Raw genomic sequence first — 18070 nt, 5'->3', positions numbered from 1 at the left:
GATCAGGCATCCAGAGCACCCCCAAAGAGTGTAAAATATCTCCAGACAATTCTGAGAAAGCTTGAAAAGCACACAGAGAAACACACACTCACCTTTTAAGCAGTAATCAAGTTCATAAAGCTCACTATCTTCTGGCTGCTGCTGCCAGAACACCAGGTAGTGCGTGATGTTTCCATTGGGCTCCGAAGGTGGCTTCCACTTCAGAATGATTTGGGATGAAGAGTTGGAAACAGATATCGGATCTAATGGGACTGACGGAACTGCGTGGGTGGGAAAAGAGACAGAGGTCACTTCCACCGCTCTGCGAGAGCTTGACAGAACAAAGGACAAACACAGGCAAGTTTCCATTTCCATGGGAATAAACAGTGCTCTCCATAGTCGGCCCACTGAGATCCAACAACCCCGCAGCAGGATACACCAGCGGGCACGCAAGCTTTTACACCTGGTCACACGAGCCTGATGGAGGAAAGCTCCACCTCCCCATGCGGGGAAGCACACATCCTTCCATTTGTTCAGGAATATTTTACTACCGAAGTAGAGCAGTATTGGCAGTGGAACGTTTTGTGGCTCGGGGACTGTCATGACTAAACAGGCAGAAGACTATTTAGGTCTATTTTTCTTTTTCACTTGCAAGGCAACATTAATTTAATGATACTGACCAGTAGCGTTGGTCTGGACGTAAATGATTTCACTCTTTGCACCGTATGTTCTTCGTTCATCTGAGAAGGTGACCAGAGTTTTAACAAACACAGCATACTGTGTCCATGGCTTCAAGCCCCTCAGAAGCCAACCTGGCTGCGCCTGGGCTTTGGGCTCATTCGACCGTGGGGGTGGGTCAACATCCACAACTGTCCAGCTATTTGACCCGCAAGCGTCTTGGCCATCAAACTCCGTCACATTTTGATATGGACTTTAGAAAAAAAGAGAAACACCTCAAATTAACAGAATCCTAATTCAAGCTTTTAAAAACAACACTTCTAAAGACATCACTGAAAGTTACAATCTTTTACCCTTTGGAGAAAGCGTAACTGTCTCTTTGTACATATTCTGAAAATGAAGCATGGGGAGCTTTGCCACCCAGTCTCCTAACAGCATCACAGATCAAGTACCGTTCCACAGATGACGCCAACAACTAAACCCAGACTAATTACGTTCAGCTTTATGAAAATCAGCTCAGTAACCTTGATTCTAAAAGAATGTTTCCTACCTCAAAGGGAATGAAAACCTCAACATCCCATGGAGATAGTGGGGAATTGATAAAACTCCATGGTCGGTGAACAACTAACGTTTGGATCGTTCTTAAATGAGGAATTTTGACTGTACGCAACTCAGTAAGTCAGGGATTTTAATGAACACTTTTATATAAGGGTAGCATCGGAAATTTAAGTGTAGGAGCCAGACAATCACAGAGATGAAATAGCTATGCCCACAGCAGGTTTAATATCTACTCTTCAATGCCAACTGCCATTTGTGGAAGCCCAGCACAGCTATTATTTTGTAACCTAACAGTGGATCACTTACGCTTCCTTGTAAAAAAGCATAAATCCCAGGAGATCACGGAAATCAGGAGGCCAGTACGGCTCCCACTTCAACAGGATCTTGTCATGAGAAGTTCTAATGGAAGAAAACTTCAGCAATTCATTTTCACCTGTAGCAAAAGACAAACGACAATAATTTTGTTAATGTTAAAAAATAACGGTTTCTATTTTTAATTATTTTAGAAGTTCATTTTCTCCACAGATAAATATGAGAATGTCAGCATTGAGAAGAGCTGTTCATTACAAGCCTCACTTTGACGCTATTCCTGCCTTAAGCCAGGGCTTGGAATAGGTGACCTCCTAAGGTTCCTGCCAGCTTAAGTTTTTCTATGATTTTATGAAAATGACCCCATAGAAGCGTTGAACTAAATCGTAATAAGCGGGAAATCTAAAGGCAATGTATTTTAAAATTCATTATCATCTACACAGCTGAACCCAGTAATACAGTTTGCATAGTTTTTGTAGCCTCTGCCTTCCAAGTGCGTGAATTCCCAGCCTTGCCCGGGAGTAGCACGGTCCCTTTGCAAACAGGAGGGAAGGACAACAAACAGTTGCAGGAGGGTGGAGTTTCGAGGCTCAAGGGACGCTTTACGATATGGTATGTCCAAGCAGCCCAAGAAGGACAAACTCTGTAGCTCTGACTGGATTCGCCATTCCGGCAGTAGCTGCACAAGGGAAGAAGAACATTCATTTCACTGGCACCACATCCAGAACAAACAAGGTTTTGGTTTTTTTTTTCTTCCTTTTTTTTTTTTTTTTTTTTCAGTAAACAGGATGCTGCCAATGTGAAAACTGGTCCTGAAATGCAAAAACAAATAAAAAGCCAAACACACTGGCAACCTGTGGTTTGAGGTGGGGGGACGGCACAGAGAACAGCTCAGCAGAACAGAGTTAAAGCTGGCAAAGAGAAATGCAACTGTCTCCTCCAGCTGCCTTTAAACGAACCAACCAGCCAGCCCTGGAGCTGCACACAACCACGTGACAGAGCTGGGTCTGAACCCCAAATCCAGTCTCACCCCCAAATGTGGGAAGAGCTTGCTAGCGTCTCATGGGAGATGACCTTTCCAGGCAGCTAATTCTTCGCACCTCCTTCACTCTGCCCAGGCTAGAGCCGTGATATCCCTGAGGGCATGGCCTCTATGTAGGTTTTTTTTACTGGTACTGCCAGTTTTTAGGTAGGCAGTCATTGCGTTCCCTTCTCCCCACTGTGCTGGCATGGCTGCATGTGTTGATATGTAGCAAACCAGTTCAGGAAACTCATTCCGCTGAAAGATCTTCACCTTTAAGTCTGTTCACAAATGGCCACCTCAGCGTAACAAGGGCAGAATTGGGGAAGGGGTTGTTTAAGCAGTGCTTCACCAAATAGAGAGAAACAGGGCAGCCACAGGATGATCTAAGCTGCACTGCAAGCTGTGAAAAGAGCAAGGAACTGAAACGCAAGGAACTGAAATCGTAGTTTAATTAACGCTGGGGGTTTTGGTGGCAATAACTGCTTAAGCGTCTAACGTGTCAACCTGTGCGTGCTCCTGCTCCTGTGCGCACGTAAAACCTCGTGGGGCTAGATGATAAATCAGAGCAGAGAGATGACACAACCCAACAACAACAACGCAGAAATGGCTTGCTATTTTTTATCCCATATTACTTCAACAGCCTGGTTCACTGTGCAGCCCTGTAAGAGTTTCACTGGCACAAACAGGGAAAGGGGATTGTGTGTGGCGTAGAACGGGAACAAACAGCAGGGTTGGGGGTGCCCAAGGGATGTGCTTATGGCAGTATTGCTGCCAAAATAAGCGTCTGCAAAACTACATCTTCAGTAGCATGACTTCAGTTAGAGCATAAAGCAGCACTGTGTGTTTGCTCCTTAGTCATGCTGACACAGGCATCGTCTTATCGTTGTTTGTGAAGAAAGCTGTTAGCTTAAAAACACTCCGAGAAGCATAACAAAAATTGTTGGAAAAATTTCTCTGACTGTTGTCATAGCAGTTCCCTCACACGGCTCCAGAGATGGGTGGAAATCCGGTTTCTCTACTATGTTTATTCTGTGTGCGCACTGTCGCCTCATGACATGGGAAAAGAAGATTATGACTATTAATCAGGTACTCAGCAGTAACACAAAGTCCCAGGCTGGACTGAGGTTATGTTGTGCTGAACTCTTCAAAAAGACACAACAATACACTCAACCCTGAAAAACTCACAGCTGAGCACACAAAGAGCAAACTTCTGAAGACCAAAGTTGGCAAGGTAGGCTCCCGGCCAGATGGAGAACCCGTAAGTACTTCTCCTCGTGGCATATTGACAGTGTCACTGCAGTGCACAAGCAAGCAGCAAGTCACATGTCTGGTGCTTTACCAAAAGGACAAGCACAGTCCCTGGAAAAACATCTTAGGCTGAGAGAAAGAGAGTATGAGGTTAGCAAGGCAGAGGGAAAGGAAAATGATGCAAGTCTCCCTGCATCCTGAGACTTTCTTACAGGAGGCTTGATCACCATTTGTCTTCAGGGCTATGTCATTCCTTTCCTGACGTCCCTTAGTCCCAGAGATCTCCTCCATCTTGTGGATTTCCGACAAACACAGTTTGGGATTATAATGAAAGAAGAGTTTGCCTCGTGCAATAGTGAGGTTGTGTTTACTCCAGTCCCAGAGCTGGCGAAGATTCTGGTTGTCCAAGGCATAAAATGAATAATTCCTGAAAGCAGAGAATGAAAACGTGGATTGGGAAAGGATCCACTGAGAACTTTTTTTTTTTTCCTCATGCACTAATCCAGACATCAAAGAAAACGAATGCAAACTACCTTCCCTGGCAGGCCACAAGCCATGGGCAGAGGAATATTTAAAAATAACTTAGGAATTGTTCACCAATACAAATCACCCTGATAGCACTGGCACTCCTTACACGTCAAAGCATTAAAATAAAGTATCTTTTGAAAGAACTCACCCAGCTTCTAGTGTTTCTCCTCTAATCAGATGTAGTTTACGAAAAAAAGAAAGAGAAACCAAGGCATAAGACCGGCGAATTTTTAGGTAACCTGAGATTTCTTCTATCAAGCCGAGATTTGCTTCTAGCTCAGCTGCTATGTTATCTATGGAGAGGAAAACATTGGTTTTGGTTTTCTGATATCACAGAGAAAAACACTGATATCGGAGCCCAAATATATTAAATAGAACTGCTTTACGTAAGCTCGTAAGACCTTACAAAAATCAGGTAGCAAAAAACCCCAAACGAACACCCCAAGAGCCTTTGCTTTGCAGTTACTTTTCTGAATCGCTCTAAGATTCAGAGTGCTCAAAGCAAAAGAGAAATGCCCCAGCTCACGGATGGTGTCATATTCACTGATTTGACATCCTTTACTCATGCAGAACTTACTTCCTCCACGGATATTTATAACCAAGCTTCCATTAACAACTGTGCATCCACGGAGCTCCTGTGCCGACGTCACCGAATCGATCGTCTTCTCTTTCCCATAGTCGCAAACCTTCGGACAAGGCCCTGCGCAGGGTGTACAGTGCAAGCTGAAAAACAAGAGAGTTGGGCACGTAGACGCGACGCTTTTGCAGAATGTCATCCGGGGCGTCCCCAGCGATTCTCAAAAGCAGATTAATCAGTTCAAAGCGACAGCGTCCTGACAATACGTCATGCAATCCACTTGTAGCGCGCAGCACGTGGCTCTTCGGAACTCCAAATAACTCCCGACAATTCTTTAAACTCATTTCCACATTTCGAATGCCAATTGCTCTGTCCCCTCCTAGGTAACAGGAACCAGAACAAAGTGATTTTGACTATTCTGAATAGCCCATCCACCACGTTGCTGCTCAGCGCTATACATACCAGGCGTTTCAAGATGACGAAACCCAGGCCCAGTCTCCATCCCAAGATCGTTAACCAAACATGTAATTGATGAGCGGAGAGCTGGCCCTCCATCTGGGAATCCTCCGATTAAGGACTGCACATATAAAGTTGCTTATAAAAAAGGCAAGCAAGCATGTGCTTTGTGCTCTGGGGAAATACATCTTAAACGGCAGCAAGATGATTGCTTGCCCTGGTCATAACACCACAAGAATGTGTTCCCAACTAGTTCGGAGAAATAAATGCTCTAGGAAAAGCGCGGAGTAGTGTCGTGAGGTCCTACTGACAGCAGGCTGGAACAAGCATCGGAGAGAGACGACGGCTGCTGTTACACAAGCAGCATATCTACTTTGGGGGCTGCTAGTCCATTCTTTTGAAAAGCAAAACAGGAAATGGAATCATTTCGTAAGTCCTGTTAAGAGTGAATTCCCTGAAATTATTATGGCAGAAGCAAATACATGAGAGCACAAAGCTACCAATATTCATACGAAATCTGACTCATCACAATATATAATGTTATTGTGGGACAAACAACAAAGTTTTCAGTGATAAACAGCTTGGCAACATAAATTATTTAATTCCTTTGTCGCAAAACCCTGGGAATAGACAGAATGGCTGTTCCCTGCTTTGATTCATGCTACATTTGTTTGTTACATTGTCCATTTATGTCTGGCACAGCTTGAACCTGCTCAATGAAAATAATTACAGGGACGAGGGACAGATATTCTGAGAATGATCCACTCAAAATACGCTATGCTCTTTTCATTAGACGTGACTTCTGCCTATTCTGCTTAATAGCCAGGCTTTCTAGTCTGAGGTCTGTTTTGGAGGGGAAGGGAAGCAGGGCGGCTAAAGCCTGTCCACTGCCCGTCTCCTTCATCCCACTCAACTACAGAAAGACCCTTCCACCTTAAAGATCCTCCTCTTCCTTGTCCTCTCTCTCAATCTCCCTTTCCCACTGTTTCCAAACTTGAATGGAAACAAGGGAAGCCAAGGGAAGAATAAACTACTGGCACAGGGTAGGCAGACGTATCTGCTTTTAATGGCTTGAATTAGCAAGGTATTAGTTTGCAAATCATATTAAAGTAGACCAGGTAACTATCACAGACACTCCAACGCTGGAAAATTTTCTCAGTCGTTACACAGAACACAAACCCTCCGTCTGAGCAAGAGACAAGCACGGTACAAAAACTACAGCATGGCTTCTTCACATGCAGACACTTGTACTTACTTGCTGGAATTCATGATGTACCCTGACGGGCATTCGTGAACACATTCGTTATTGTGGATAACGTGACACCCCGACTCCCTGGCATTTTTGCATTTGTTGTGCAGTTCCTGGCAGAAGCTGAAAGTCACACAACGCCACCCCTCAAAGCGGTAGTAACCGGGTGGGCAGGTGTCCACGCATTTGCCTTCAAGGTAGAAGTTGCGGCAAGCCACACATTTTTCAGGGTTGTTTGGCTCTGTGCAGTCCCCAAGACATTCGCTGTGACAGCACTGACCATCAGAGGTGCAGCCTTGGGACTTGCAGGCAGGTGGACAAACTGTGAAGAGAAAAGATAAAAGGCAGCTGAGTATCACAGGACAACCCAGAGATGTGTGACTGTGAAAAGCTTACAAGCGACCACGCTTTATCCTGCTTGGCTTTGGCAACTTTCTTTTCAAAGAGGCATCCACGAAGCACAGGCATCTGCCTCATCTCCACCTTTCAGTGTCAATTCCAAATTTTAATAATATTTTTGAAGTGTGCTATCATTCACCCTCACAATTCATTAATGCTCGTCTTCAAAGAAGAAAACAGAGTTTTCCTCAGCCCAGTACTACGCAGCTCCCAGGAGAGCTTTGGTGACTCCCACATTATTTCTGAAGCCCAGAACCGATGAGGGTCCTACAGCAAGAGCTTCCCAGCCTGGGATAGCCAGTTCCAGGCAGAAGATTTTAGTTTCCTGGTTTAAGCTTCCCACAGTAATGCTGCAAATAATGCATGTCCAACAGCACTTTTACATAGTCCTGCTGCTTTATCAGGATTTGCTTCCCATCTATCAGCCTGTCACCGGTTCTCCTGGAGGAAGCCTGCTGCCCTGGCACCCAACACAAGCTCTTCGGTGACTCTTCCAGCACGTCCAAGAAGAAGGGCACCCACGAGTGTTATTGCTTGAGGTTTTTATGGTTTACTTTCTAATTACCCATTACTTAGCGCCGCACAATACTTTTAATGAGCGGTTTGGGCTTTGAAATAGAAAGCAAGCATCAGCATAGCTCAGAGCAAACACCATGACTAACGCTGAGCAAGGTGCTGGAGGGGAGGCTGGGCAAACCCAGAGAGGCTCCGAAGGGAAGACCAGTCCTGCCCCTGCGCTGCTCAGCGCCTCCGCACTCAGTCTCAACAATTCAAATGAGGCTGAACCAATTAAATCCAACTGCTTAATCCAGAACACGCCGCAGAATTTCAAGTCAGAAATATGTAACAACGCTGAAATCACAAGAGCAAGCACCAAAGCCAGGCATGGCTTTGACGCAGCCATTTGAACAGCAGGAGGAAGAACTTCAGATGAGGGACGCGGGACATGGGCCCGGACTCATCCACATGGTGACATTCATTCAGCCTTTGGGCTACAGCTGTGAATTGCCAAGACACAGATCAAGACATCACCTTCTCCTCACCGGAGAGTTTTGTCTGAGGGCACATCTGAACGGCTTCTGATGTCCTGCCCAAGCACCCTCGGTGAAGGGACACCCCGGTCAGTCCTCCTGTGACCTGTACTGGCCAGACCAAGTACCTTCACGCTGAATTAACACCATCTGCCTCAACATTTCCCAAGCTTTCTGTCCAATATTCAGTGTTGAACCAGGAAGGGCTTTATGCGGGGAGGTCCCAGACTCACCGCTGTTCAGGTACAAAAATGTTTTTTTTTTTCATTTCTGGCCAACGTGCGTGAGCAGACCAGCGGTGGAACGTGGTCTAGTTTAATCTAGAGCAGCACGCAGGATCCACAGTACAGCACAGCATGCTACCAATGTTTTGATGATCAAATCCCCAGCTGTGGTTAGGAAGAAAATCCCCCTCCGCCACGCTCCGCCCCACGTTAACGGATTGCAGAATTAAGTGTATTAAAGAGATTAATGCCATTCTTGGAATAAGCAGCAGTAGACAGGGTAGTAAAGATGAGCAACCTCTGTTTTATTCCAGCCTGATAAATCCTTTGAGGAAATATGAAACGGATAAGGTCGAAATTCTATGACAAGGTCAATTTAATCTCCAATATCTTACTGCTTCCATGTCAGTCACTCGCTGCAGGCATTTCCTCCGTGCATCCCTCAAGATTCATCCATTAACAAGAAACAGAGGAGTATATTTCAAATTCAGTTTCTTTTATGCTGACCAACCTTTTGCCCTTCTCTAGCAATAAGTCTTATTTTGTGAACCTGTCACTAACAGGAACTGATTGAAATGCAACAGCCGAGTAGAAGCAGCTTGCAGATGATACCTTGTATTAGACTAAATAGAAAAAATGAGAAGCTCGTTTTAAAAGCATGGTTATACTTTCTTTACCAGGCCACAGATGGAGCACTGTCTAGCAACAGATGTCATGGCTGTAGTTTATTAGAAATGTTGGCAACAGAAAAACGCAGACAGAAAATTCTAGAATTTAGTCCAAAACACCATCAAACTTACTAATTCCAGTCTAAAATATCGAGGTTTATGCGGGGAAAAAGACCTCTGGGCTATTTCTCACCCATCTCCCCAAGTAAGCATGGACACACCGATGTCTTGCTACAGCAAAGCCACGCAGGAAGGCTTGGCGCAAGCCGGAGGATGAACGGTGGTAGTGCAAGTCACAGCGTCCACCACCGGTGCTTCCTGCGAAACGGTGTTCTCCTGGGTTGGTTTCACGCTTAAGAACGACGAAATTTAAAATATTCAAAAGACAGCATTCGTTTCTCAAGGAGTCAGCAGAGTAGCCAGGTAATCTGGAAAAGTTGGTCCTCATGCAAAACATCCAGTGACACATGGCATCTATTTAACATTATGCCACACAATACTTTTTTTTAATTTCTTATGGAAACTAATCTTCAAAGTCCCGTGCTTATTTACACATTTTGAACTCAGCTGCAAATATTCACAGGGCAGAAACTGTTTAAATTCTCAACTCTAGAGGTTTTTTAGAAGATACAATTGAACTATTTTTAAACTCTCCTTGATATGTCTCTTTTTCCAATTCTACAAGCTTTTGATATCTAAAAGACAGCTTGAAGAAAGCAAAGCGGCCAAGGCAACGCCTTTCTTTCCATTAAGCACTCAAGACCAGAAATTGTCAATCGCTACTTTGTGCAACCCCTCATTACACAAGACCCTGAACAGATGTCATCTCGACATTACCGAAGTATGCACGCTAGAAAGGATTTAATTTTTTCCAATGAGCCCCTGAAAGTCATGTAGAAACCTCTCCAGCATGTCTTCACTCCCACTTCTTCTAACTATTACTACCGCATCCAGGTTATGTGACTCCACGTGGGTCAGATGGGGGTTTTTTGTTTGTTTTTTTCTGCCACGTTATGCTTTCACTGCAGGACAACACTGAATAGGTTTGTGCTGACCAAGTGCACCTCATTACCCCTTTGTCATCAAGGTTTGCAGACTCCAGTAATGGTCACTGGCCCAGGTAGATTCGTCTCTTCGCAATAAGGTTGCATTTTTGGGAGCTGTGGCATGGTCCGAGGAGGCACAGGGTATGCTTGGACATAGCAACTATGCAGCCGTGGCCTCCGGTTAGCGCTGCGGGACTTGAGGTTTTGGACAATCAGTGCCTCCCTCTCTACATACCTCACAGAAGAGAAGAAAGTCAAAAGGGAACTTCATAAATCCTAGTTAGAAACAAGGGAACAGCTATTTTGAGGTAGAGGCAGAAGCCACCACACTGTCATAAAAACTGCTGCAGGAAAAAGCGCTCCAGCACCAGAGCAAAGCTGTTCATCACAGCCACGAAAGCTATTCATCAGATCCTTAAGAACAGGACTTTTAAAATCCCTGTCCCAAAGATGACAAACAGCACAACACTTAATTAATCTGCCCTAGATGGGGGAGAAATGGAGCCGACACAGAGGTTCAAACCTGTTGTTCCAAGGGTGAATAAATATTTAACCAGCTAGCTAGAGTGGCTCCAAAGACTTAGGAAACAATGCATTTTACAAACCTTTCTGATTATAGATTCAAACTGACATTTCTTCATGCTGCTGAGGCCCAGCTGGGGGGTACAAAAGGCAGCAGAGTCAGTGCAAAGGAATTTCTACCTCTCTGGATTGCTCCCGTCGTTTTACCACTTCCCTGTGCTTCAGGTGGAAACAAAACACACTGATGCTGTAAACGTATTCCCGAGCCAACACAGGTAACCAGGAGATCCATATTTAACAGGCAAGTCAATTAAGCATTAAGCTGTTCAGCTAATAAACACAGTTTGTCTGGATACTGAAGTATGATAAAAAAAATTGCGTTAGGTGTTGTTTCTCGCTTTCTGCTAAGAAAACAATAGCAGTGAATCGTCAGAAAAAGAAAAAAAAAAAAAAATCACTTGGAGTAAGTTTTGCTGTTCCTTTGGGATCCTCTGCCACTGGATGGGTTTAATGTCCTGGGTGAGCTGCGTTGCGTAGACGAACAGGTGGTGGTTCGGGTATGATAAGAGGTACGCGGTTCATGAAGAAGAAGTTCTAAACTGCACGTACGAACGTCAAGATGCTGCATTATACAGTGTCCAGGGACAGATGTTCCCACGTGCTTTTGGGACCGATTTGTCACCAATCGACATGATCTCTCTGCAGTGTGACAGTGAGCCCCGTCTGTGTGAGTGTGGGTCAGCAGAGGTAGCCCGGGCCACCACTGGTCCTCCCGGCCGGCCGAGGCCACCGGCCGCGTCCTGTGCGAGCCGCTGCTCTCGGCCACCGGACAAGCCAGCGCCAAGGAGCAAAACTTGCCTTGCACCGCCAGGTCTGTTTTCATGAATTACACAAGCTGTGTTTTGATTACAGACAAGGCAATTAGGAGGCTCCGGATCCAACGAAGTCCAGGACAGAAAACAACTGCGGCAGGAGAACCGCCCTCAACCTCAGCCAATGCATTTGCTGCCTGCGCAGGGAGGCATCCAACCGCTCCGCTATCTGCGCTGGGCAAACACGCCTTAACCCCTTGCCAGCCACCCAAAACGGGGCTCCCCAAACGAGCCCTCGCCCCCCTCGGCGGGCCACGCCGCGCTCTGCCCGCGCCGCCGCAAAACTCCCGAGCCTCGCGCAATTTAACCAGCTGCCGCCGGGTTTTTTCTCACGGTGAGCGTTTAGCTCGCGAGGTGTATTTATAACGGGGAGAAAAACGTAGGAGGAAGCCAGTACGGACCCGGCACTGACACAGCTTAAAATGGCTTGTTTTGGCCGCGACACGCGTCGCTCGATGCCAGAGCTTAGGTTAGTGTAATGTTATATGACGCGCGCACGCGTATAATTCAAAGCCAGAGTCCCACAGAAACAGTATCGGAGCGCTCGGCATTACCCAGTGTTTTTTTTCCTCTTACTGTAAGTGGCTGCAGTGTCTGTCATATAAGTGCACCCACGAATAGTCTTGCACACACACACACAATCATACTTGAGGTGCAGCTAGCGGGGGAACCGTAATTTAATTTCCTAACTGTATAGTCGCGGTAACGACCGCCGTAGAAGTGGGTTCTTGCGGTTCTAAACAAAAACAAAACCGACAAGGGGGGAAAAAAAGGAAACCCAAGGACTGATCGCCCACGGCAGTAACTCCTCTGAGCATGTGTCGCAAGCATGTGATCTTAATTTAGCACTACGGAGTTTGTGCTTGTTTCCTGAGTTTCTGCAAGTGCTGAGCGGCATCGCTGCTATTGAAATCCGCATGAACGTTACCTCCTTATAAAATTATGCATTAGATCATGCTATACATAGATAGCATTTTGTACTTGATCACTTTTCCTCAAGATTAACTCGTTCTCATCCTGTCAAGAAGACACCAAATTCAGTAAGTCATTCAGCAGGGCTTCTTAGAGTTCTAGAATATAATTTTTATCCATAAAACAATTTTAATTTTTTTTTTTACTCGGCATCGTCTACTTTTTGTGAGCATTTCTTTGATGTGAACACAGCAACATTATACCTAATCTGAGCGCAGTAGTGTATCATAAGGTTGAAAAGAGCTATTAAAAATTAAATAAAACGGTGTCCAGTGGACACTAGCTGTAATCTAAAAGTCGGTATCAGAGTGGGTTGACGGAGGGCTGCTGCAAGAAACAACAGTGTGCTGCCAACCCTTCTGCATTGTGGCTTGTGTCCTTCAATTATTTCTTCATGTCACCAAGACCAGAGAGGCAGAAACCTAAACCCCAAACCGCACCAGCGGCAGTGCCTGGACAGGGCACAGGGCGAACTGCTCCCAGGGCATTACGACGGCAGTAATGTGCCTGGGAAGAACATGGTTATAGAGGTCAGCTGGACTGTAAAGAGCGCAAGGACTCTCGATTACCTCGCTGACTAACAACAGTAGCTTTCCCAGAGCTTCCTGAATCTACAAAATAAACAGCGAAACAAGAACATGACAAAAAAATAAGCGGTTTACATGCCGCTGCAAAAAGACCGCCAGCAATGCCGGGCACTGGCTGTAGTTATCAAGCAAAATTCAGGAAATATCACAAGACGTTCAAGCAAACTTTGTCACTTATTCACAGTGCTCAACTGCTCTAACAACATTTATCTCTCCCTCTTCCCCGACGCCAAGGACGTCCAAGCAACAGCCCTCCCAAAACGCATCGACTCAAATGCTCTTATCCACACACAAGGTTTCAGTTCCTAGCACCGACTTGGGAAGGAGTAAGTGCCAAATACATTCAAGGTTTTACAATCAGCACTAAAATTAAAGTGTTATTTATAAAATAAGATATTACAGTCCATAATGCCACCACCCCACTGAACTGCGAGTTGGGAACGTTAGGAGGTCTGTATTTACACAGGAACAGATAAAATTAACTGCAGGTGCCTCCCTTCCCATAGACAGTGACTTCCAAAAACAACACACTGTTACTAAAACGTAAAGGAAACTCTTCCCATTGACATTTCTCAGGACGACGTTACAACTCTTATCTCATCTATCAGTAAGGACAAGAAAAAAATTGTTTTGCCTCCCAACCCTTTCACAAGTTACGTGCTCGTTTGGAGCTACAGGGAACGTCTCAAATATTCCAAAACGGGACCGGTGCCATTCACAAACCCTGAATATTTGACTGCTTCCCGCGAGGCATCCTCGCAGCCAAGAACAGCTGCCACAGCTAAAACCGACGGAGATGCTCGTACTGTTGCATGGACCTGTTAGGATCAGCAAAAGCGAGTTTAGAAAAGATAAAAGGGTTTGGAGTCGTGTGCCACCTTGTCCAGTCGCGATAATGGAGGATATGGAGGTCTGTGAAAGAAGTTGTTGAATGGAGATAGGAGGAAAGGTTGAGCTCTGTTGTTGATAGAGGAAAAGAGTGGATAAAGGGAAATGTCTCTAGAAACACAGTCTCTTCCAGGCCAACCTTCTGCTGTTCACACTGTGGAGTAATCTATGACCTTCTGCGCTACAACCGCCGGTAGAGTATTTATCCAGAAACGGAGAAATTTACTCGTATGTGAATCATGCCAAGGAATGCAGAAAACTTATTAAGAGAAACTCATACGTATATATACATACCCATGCTTTTATTTATAAAATATATAAAAATATATCTATATATAAGCCAGCTTATGATGAAGCCTGGAGGAAGTCATCAACCGCAACGGATCCACAACGCCTTCGGTCAGTCGCTCTTTATCTCCTCAAGAAGGTCTAACCTTTGCAAAGGAGCTTCTCCAGCTACCACACCAAGGACACAAGGCAGTAGCTATGCCCAGGCATACAAAGCCTTGCGTAACTTCAGATTCGACAGCTCACCTCCGTGGCTGGAGTTAGTAAGACAGCCCAACTATCCTCTCTTATTTTTGGGGATAGGACTTCTTGGGCTACAAACCTCAGCTATGAAAGTCCCTCACCTCCTCCCACTGAACCTTCAGGACAGGCTCTCAGTTCACAGATCTTCTAGACCTTTCTGAAGGTTTTCACTCCTGCTCTCCTCTGTCACCCCAACTATTTACACGGAGAAGTGGATGCCTCCCACTCGAGTATACCTAATATTGCCCCTCTAGAATAAAGATCAAAGAAACATTTTCCTTTTGTGCATTTTAAGCAGTGCACATGGTGTTTACACCGTGGCAGCAAGCCTCTTACGAACTGAACTTACAGAGCAAAGCATCTCCCTCTGATGAGAGCTAGGGGATGAAGCTGGGGAAAAAAAAAAATTACAAAAATAAAAACTCAAGTCTAGGTCTGTTTTCATTCTCCTAGTACCTTTCAATCAAGCTGATTCCCCAAGCAGGTAAAACAACTTGCAGAAATCTGGCTAAACTGTTGGCAATCAAGCTCAAAATATCAAAACATGGAGTTTGATTTGAAAACACAGCAGCACTGTTAAAGGTGGAACAAGCGTCACAACGTGCACACAAGGATAGCGACGAGGAGTTGTAAATACTTTACGTACTGTCTACAACACTGCTGTTGTGCCATTCTCTGGCAAGCAGATCAAGCCTGCTCCTTGTACTTTGTGTTCAAAATGACATGGGAGCTTAGCACAGCATAAGGGATGGGAAATAACCACCAACCTCTGCTTGCTTGCTTGTTTTTCTTTAATATGCAAGCCCCAAAATTGACGCTACATCTTCAGGCAAAACCTGGAGCGCCCAGCCAGTTATCGCTAAGCGTAATGCCCCCAAGGCCAATCGAGACCAACGCCAGGCTTTGCTACTGTCAGTGCCTTCGACGGCTTATAACTGATGAAGATTAAGAAGCCAGCACGCCCACTGCCATCCCTCAGGTACCTGAGGACTGGGAGGCCAAAAGTTTCTGAGCTTCAGCCCTTCTGACAGTAATTTGCAGAAGAGCCACCAAGTGAAATCTGTCTCCCTATAAGAAGGGGCAGAAAAGTTCAGCGTATCTAACCATGGGGAACATGGAGATTTGTAAAGCAGTAGTTAAAATTAAAGTAGTTTGGACATTAGCCACCTCACATTGTACTTGCTTCCGTACATCAGAACGGATGATTTGTAATTTAGACCAAGACCAGAATCTTTAAAGTTAATTTGGGGAATTTTTCTTTAAAGCTCTGCTCGTAATTTTACTCACAGCTATGAGGATGCTTTTTTGTTGTTATTTTTTTGTTGTTATGGTTTGTTAAATTTCAATCCTTATTACAACCTAAGCATTTGGTGTTATCATTCAGCGGTTGACGTGCCACCTGGGAGCCTCATGAAAGCGTTGTGTTAATATTTAACTATATATTACTCTTCCCGATGTACAACATCTTGCAAACATCCTCGTTCACTTTAACCTACTCCCGTCAAACCTGCTCACTCACATTGCAATCCCAGAAGACCCGAGAGAATCACAGTGAAGTGGTCCAGGCAGCCACGGATGTCCTAAAAATAAGTGTAGTTGCATGTGAAGTCCCTATCCATGCTGTATTTTGAATACAGATCTCGGCGCTCTGACCCAGCAGGGTGTGAGCCACCTCCCTCTCCAGCCAGGTGACCGCATCAGCACGGCGCTGGGGGCAAGCTTCTCGTAAGACCAATTTATTCCGTAGTGATGGGCGGCACGGACGGACCAGAAGAAGTCAGCAGCTTAGCGCCGAGAGAAGCTGCTGCATCAGGACAAGCCACGGAAGAGAAATAAGGGAATTAGTATCTGCTCTTTGGAGGAACAGAGACAAACGGAGAAACGCAGAAGTGCTTCAATGTACGGTGATGCTCTAAGAACAAGGTCCATCTGATTTTTCCAAACATAGATCTAAGGCAAGCTGTTACTTTTACCTGCGAACGCTGTCCTGAAAACAAGGAGCGATACCATCAAAGCACGAGGCGAAAAGTATAACCTTTGCTTTCTGCAAAGATAAGAGAGGGATAAGATTGCTTTTCTCAAGGCCGCAGAGAAGGATGTGGTAGTAAACAAGGCATGGAAGACCGAAAGCTAAGTTGACACATTCAGCTACGTGGGGATAAGGAAGATTGCATTTTAGATACGTTATGTGAAAATATGTGTAAAATATAACCCGGATACACAAAGTATGAGCAAATTTACAGCCAAAGGGACATACAGTTTACAGCAAACAGGAAAGCGGACCCGTCCATAACCGAGAAAGGGAATGAAATGGGCGGAGGTGTAAGATTAACCACAAGATTAAGCTGATAACTAATGATCTACACCGAAATGTCAGACAGAGGTTAAGATTTTAATCTGGACAGATTTCATGGCACAGTCATGAATTGTAAACATAGACACTGAAATCGAATCTGTGTTTGTGGATGAAGATGCTGAAGAGAAGCAGAGAGAAAGAAGGAACATAACTCATTCCAGATCCCCACTTCCCACCTCACCTCCCAGAGAGGATGAGAAGACAGAAAGGTAAATTATCACCTGAAGGCCACTTGTGCAGAGAAATATCTGGAGGATGAATTTTCTGGTGAAGCAGAGCTAGCCAGCTCTACCAACCAGATTTTTTTTTTTTTTTTTTTTTCCCCCTTAAGGTAGCAGGATGCATAACCTGGTTTAGGGCAAGATCATTTAGCATGCTGCCCAAATCCATGCTAGCCATGGAACGGCTGCGGTGGGGGTCTGATCACAACGCCAGTCCGTCCCACTGCAGCCGCTCCAAGGGTAAAGGGGTCTGCTCAGTGCCAGGAGAGGCCGACTACCGGAGACAGCAGCAGAGGAAGGAGACTCCGGGTCTCGAGCAGCCTCTCTCAGCAGGCAGCACCCTCGGAAGCAGCGCTGCTGGTCAGAGTCCGGCTCCCCGGCATAACCCGAGGCTGGCAGCAGGCAACCTGGCAGGAACCAAAACCCAGAGCTTATACCCACCGCCCGCAGCCGACGCACGAAAGGATTCACCGACGGGCTAACGCACACGTCCTCCTGTTACCGTATTTATTTCCCACGTAGATACAGCCAAAACTAAATATTGTAAAAACACGTCTTCTAGTTACTTAATAGGTGTCGTGCTTTTCCCTGAAACTACAGTCATTTTTTTTTTTTCCAAAATCTCATTTGAACTGTGGAAAGGAGAAATGTATGCAGTATCTCATTACTAGGCATCCTCGTATCAAATGCACAGATTATATGCACCCATAGAATATTCTCACAACTACTCTAGTCATTTTGGCCTCATCAGCTTATGCCCACTAATTTATACACCCTTCTCTCTGCCTTAAAGCAGTAAGTATGCTCTGCACAGTTTATTTCTAGGTATAAGAATTTACTTAGCAGTACTGAAATAGATACTGTTTGCTTGCAGTCCCAGAGCCAAGCAGTTGAGACCTCTCTATGAAACGTATTTTTATTTACTACTTGCACTCGTCATCTTCAGCATACCAGCAAGGCCCGTTTTCAAGTAATTCAATGTAAAAATAATACGTGGCCCCACACAAACTGTCCAGTTCAGCTCTATCCAGATATATATCTGCTTAATGGCTTCTCATTACAAACATACTGATCCCTAGAGTTTTGATCTATAGGATGCGTGCTGTGCCACATCACTCAGCTTCTCTAATCGAAGTGCCAAATGAGA

At 45.2% G+C, this 18070-nt stretch overlaps 1 protein-coding gene across 1 annotated transcript in view; it reads right to left on the bottom strand.

Annotated features, from left to right (window-relative positions):
- INSR (insulin receptor) overlaps positions 1 to 18070 on the bottom strand; it is a gene marked incomplete at its 5' end in the record, with an annotated part of 51614 nt that overhangs the window by 12608 nt on the left and 20936 nt on the right. Inside the window, 7 exons of the mRNA XM_082011072.1 lie at positions 93 to 260; positions 660 to 910; positions 1522 to 1648; positions 4009 to 4223; positions 4473 to 4617; positions 4902 to 5047; positions 6613 to 6928. Of these exons, the coding sequence (XP_081867198.1) occupies positions 93 to 260; positions 660 to 910; positions 1522 to 1648; positions 4009 to 4223; positions 4473 to 4617; positions 4902 to 5047; positions 6613 to 6928 (1368 nt within the window). The remainder of the gene's footprint in view (positions 1 to 92; positions 261 to 659; positions 911 to 1521; positions 1649 to 4008; positions 4224 to 4472; positions 4618 to 4901; positions 5048 to 6612; positions 6929 to 18070) is intronic.

The sequence above is a fragment of the Phaethon aethereus genome (assembly GCF_964289735.1).
Source record: "Phaethon aethereus genome assembly, chromosome: 26".
In the NCBI taxonomy this organism is placed as follows: domain Eukaryota; kingdom Metazoa; phylum Chordata; class Aves; order Phaethontiformes; family Phaethontidae; genus Phaethon; species Phaethon aethereus.
This window is presented reverse-complemented; position numbering and strand designations above follow the sequence as displayed.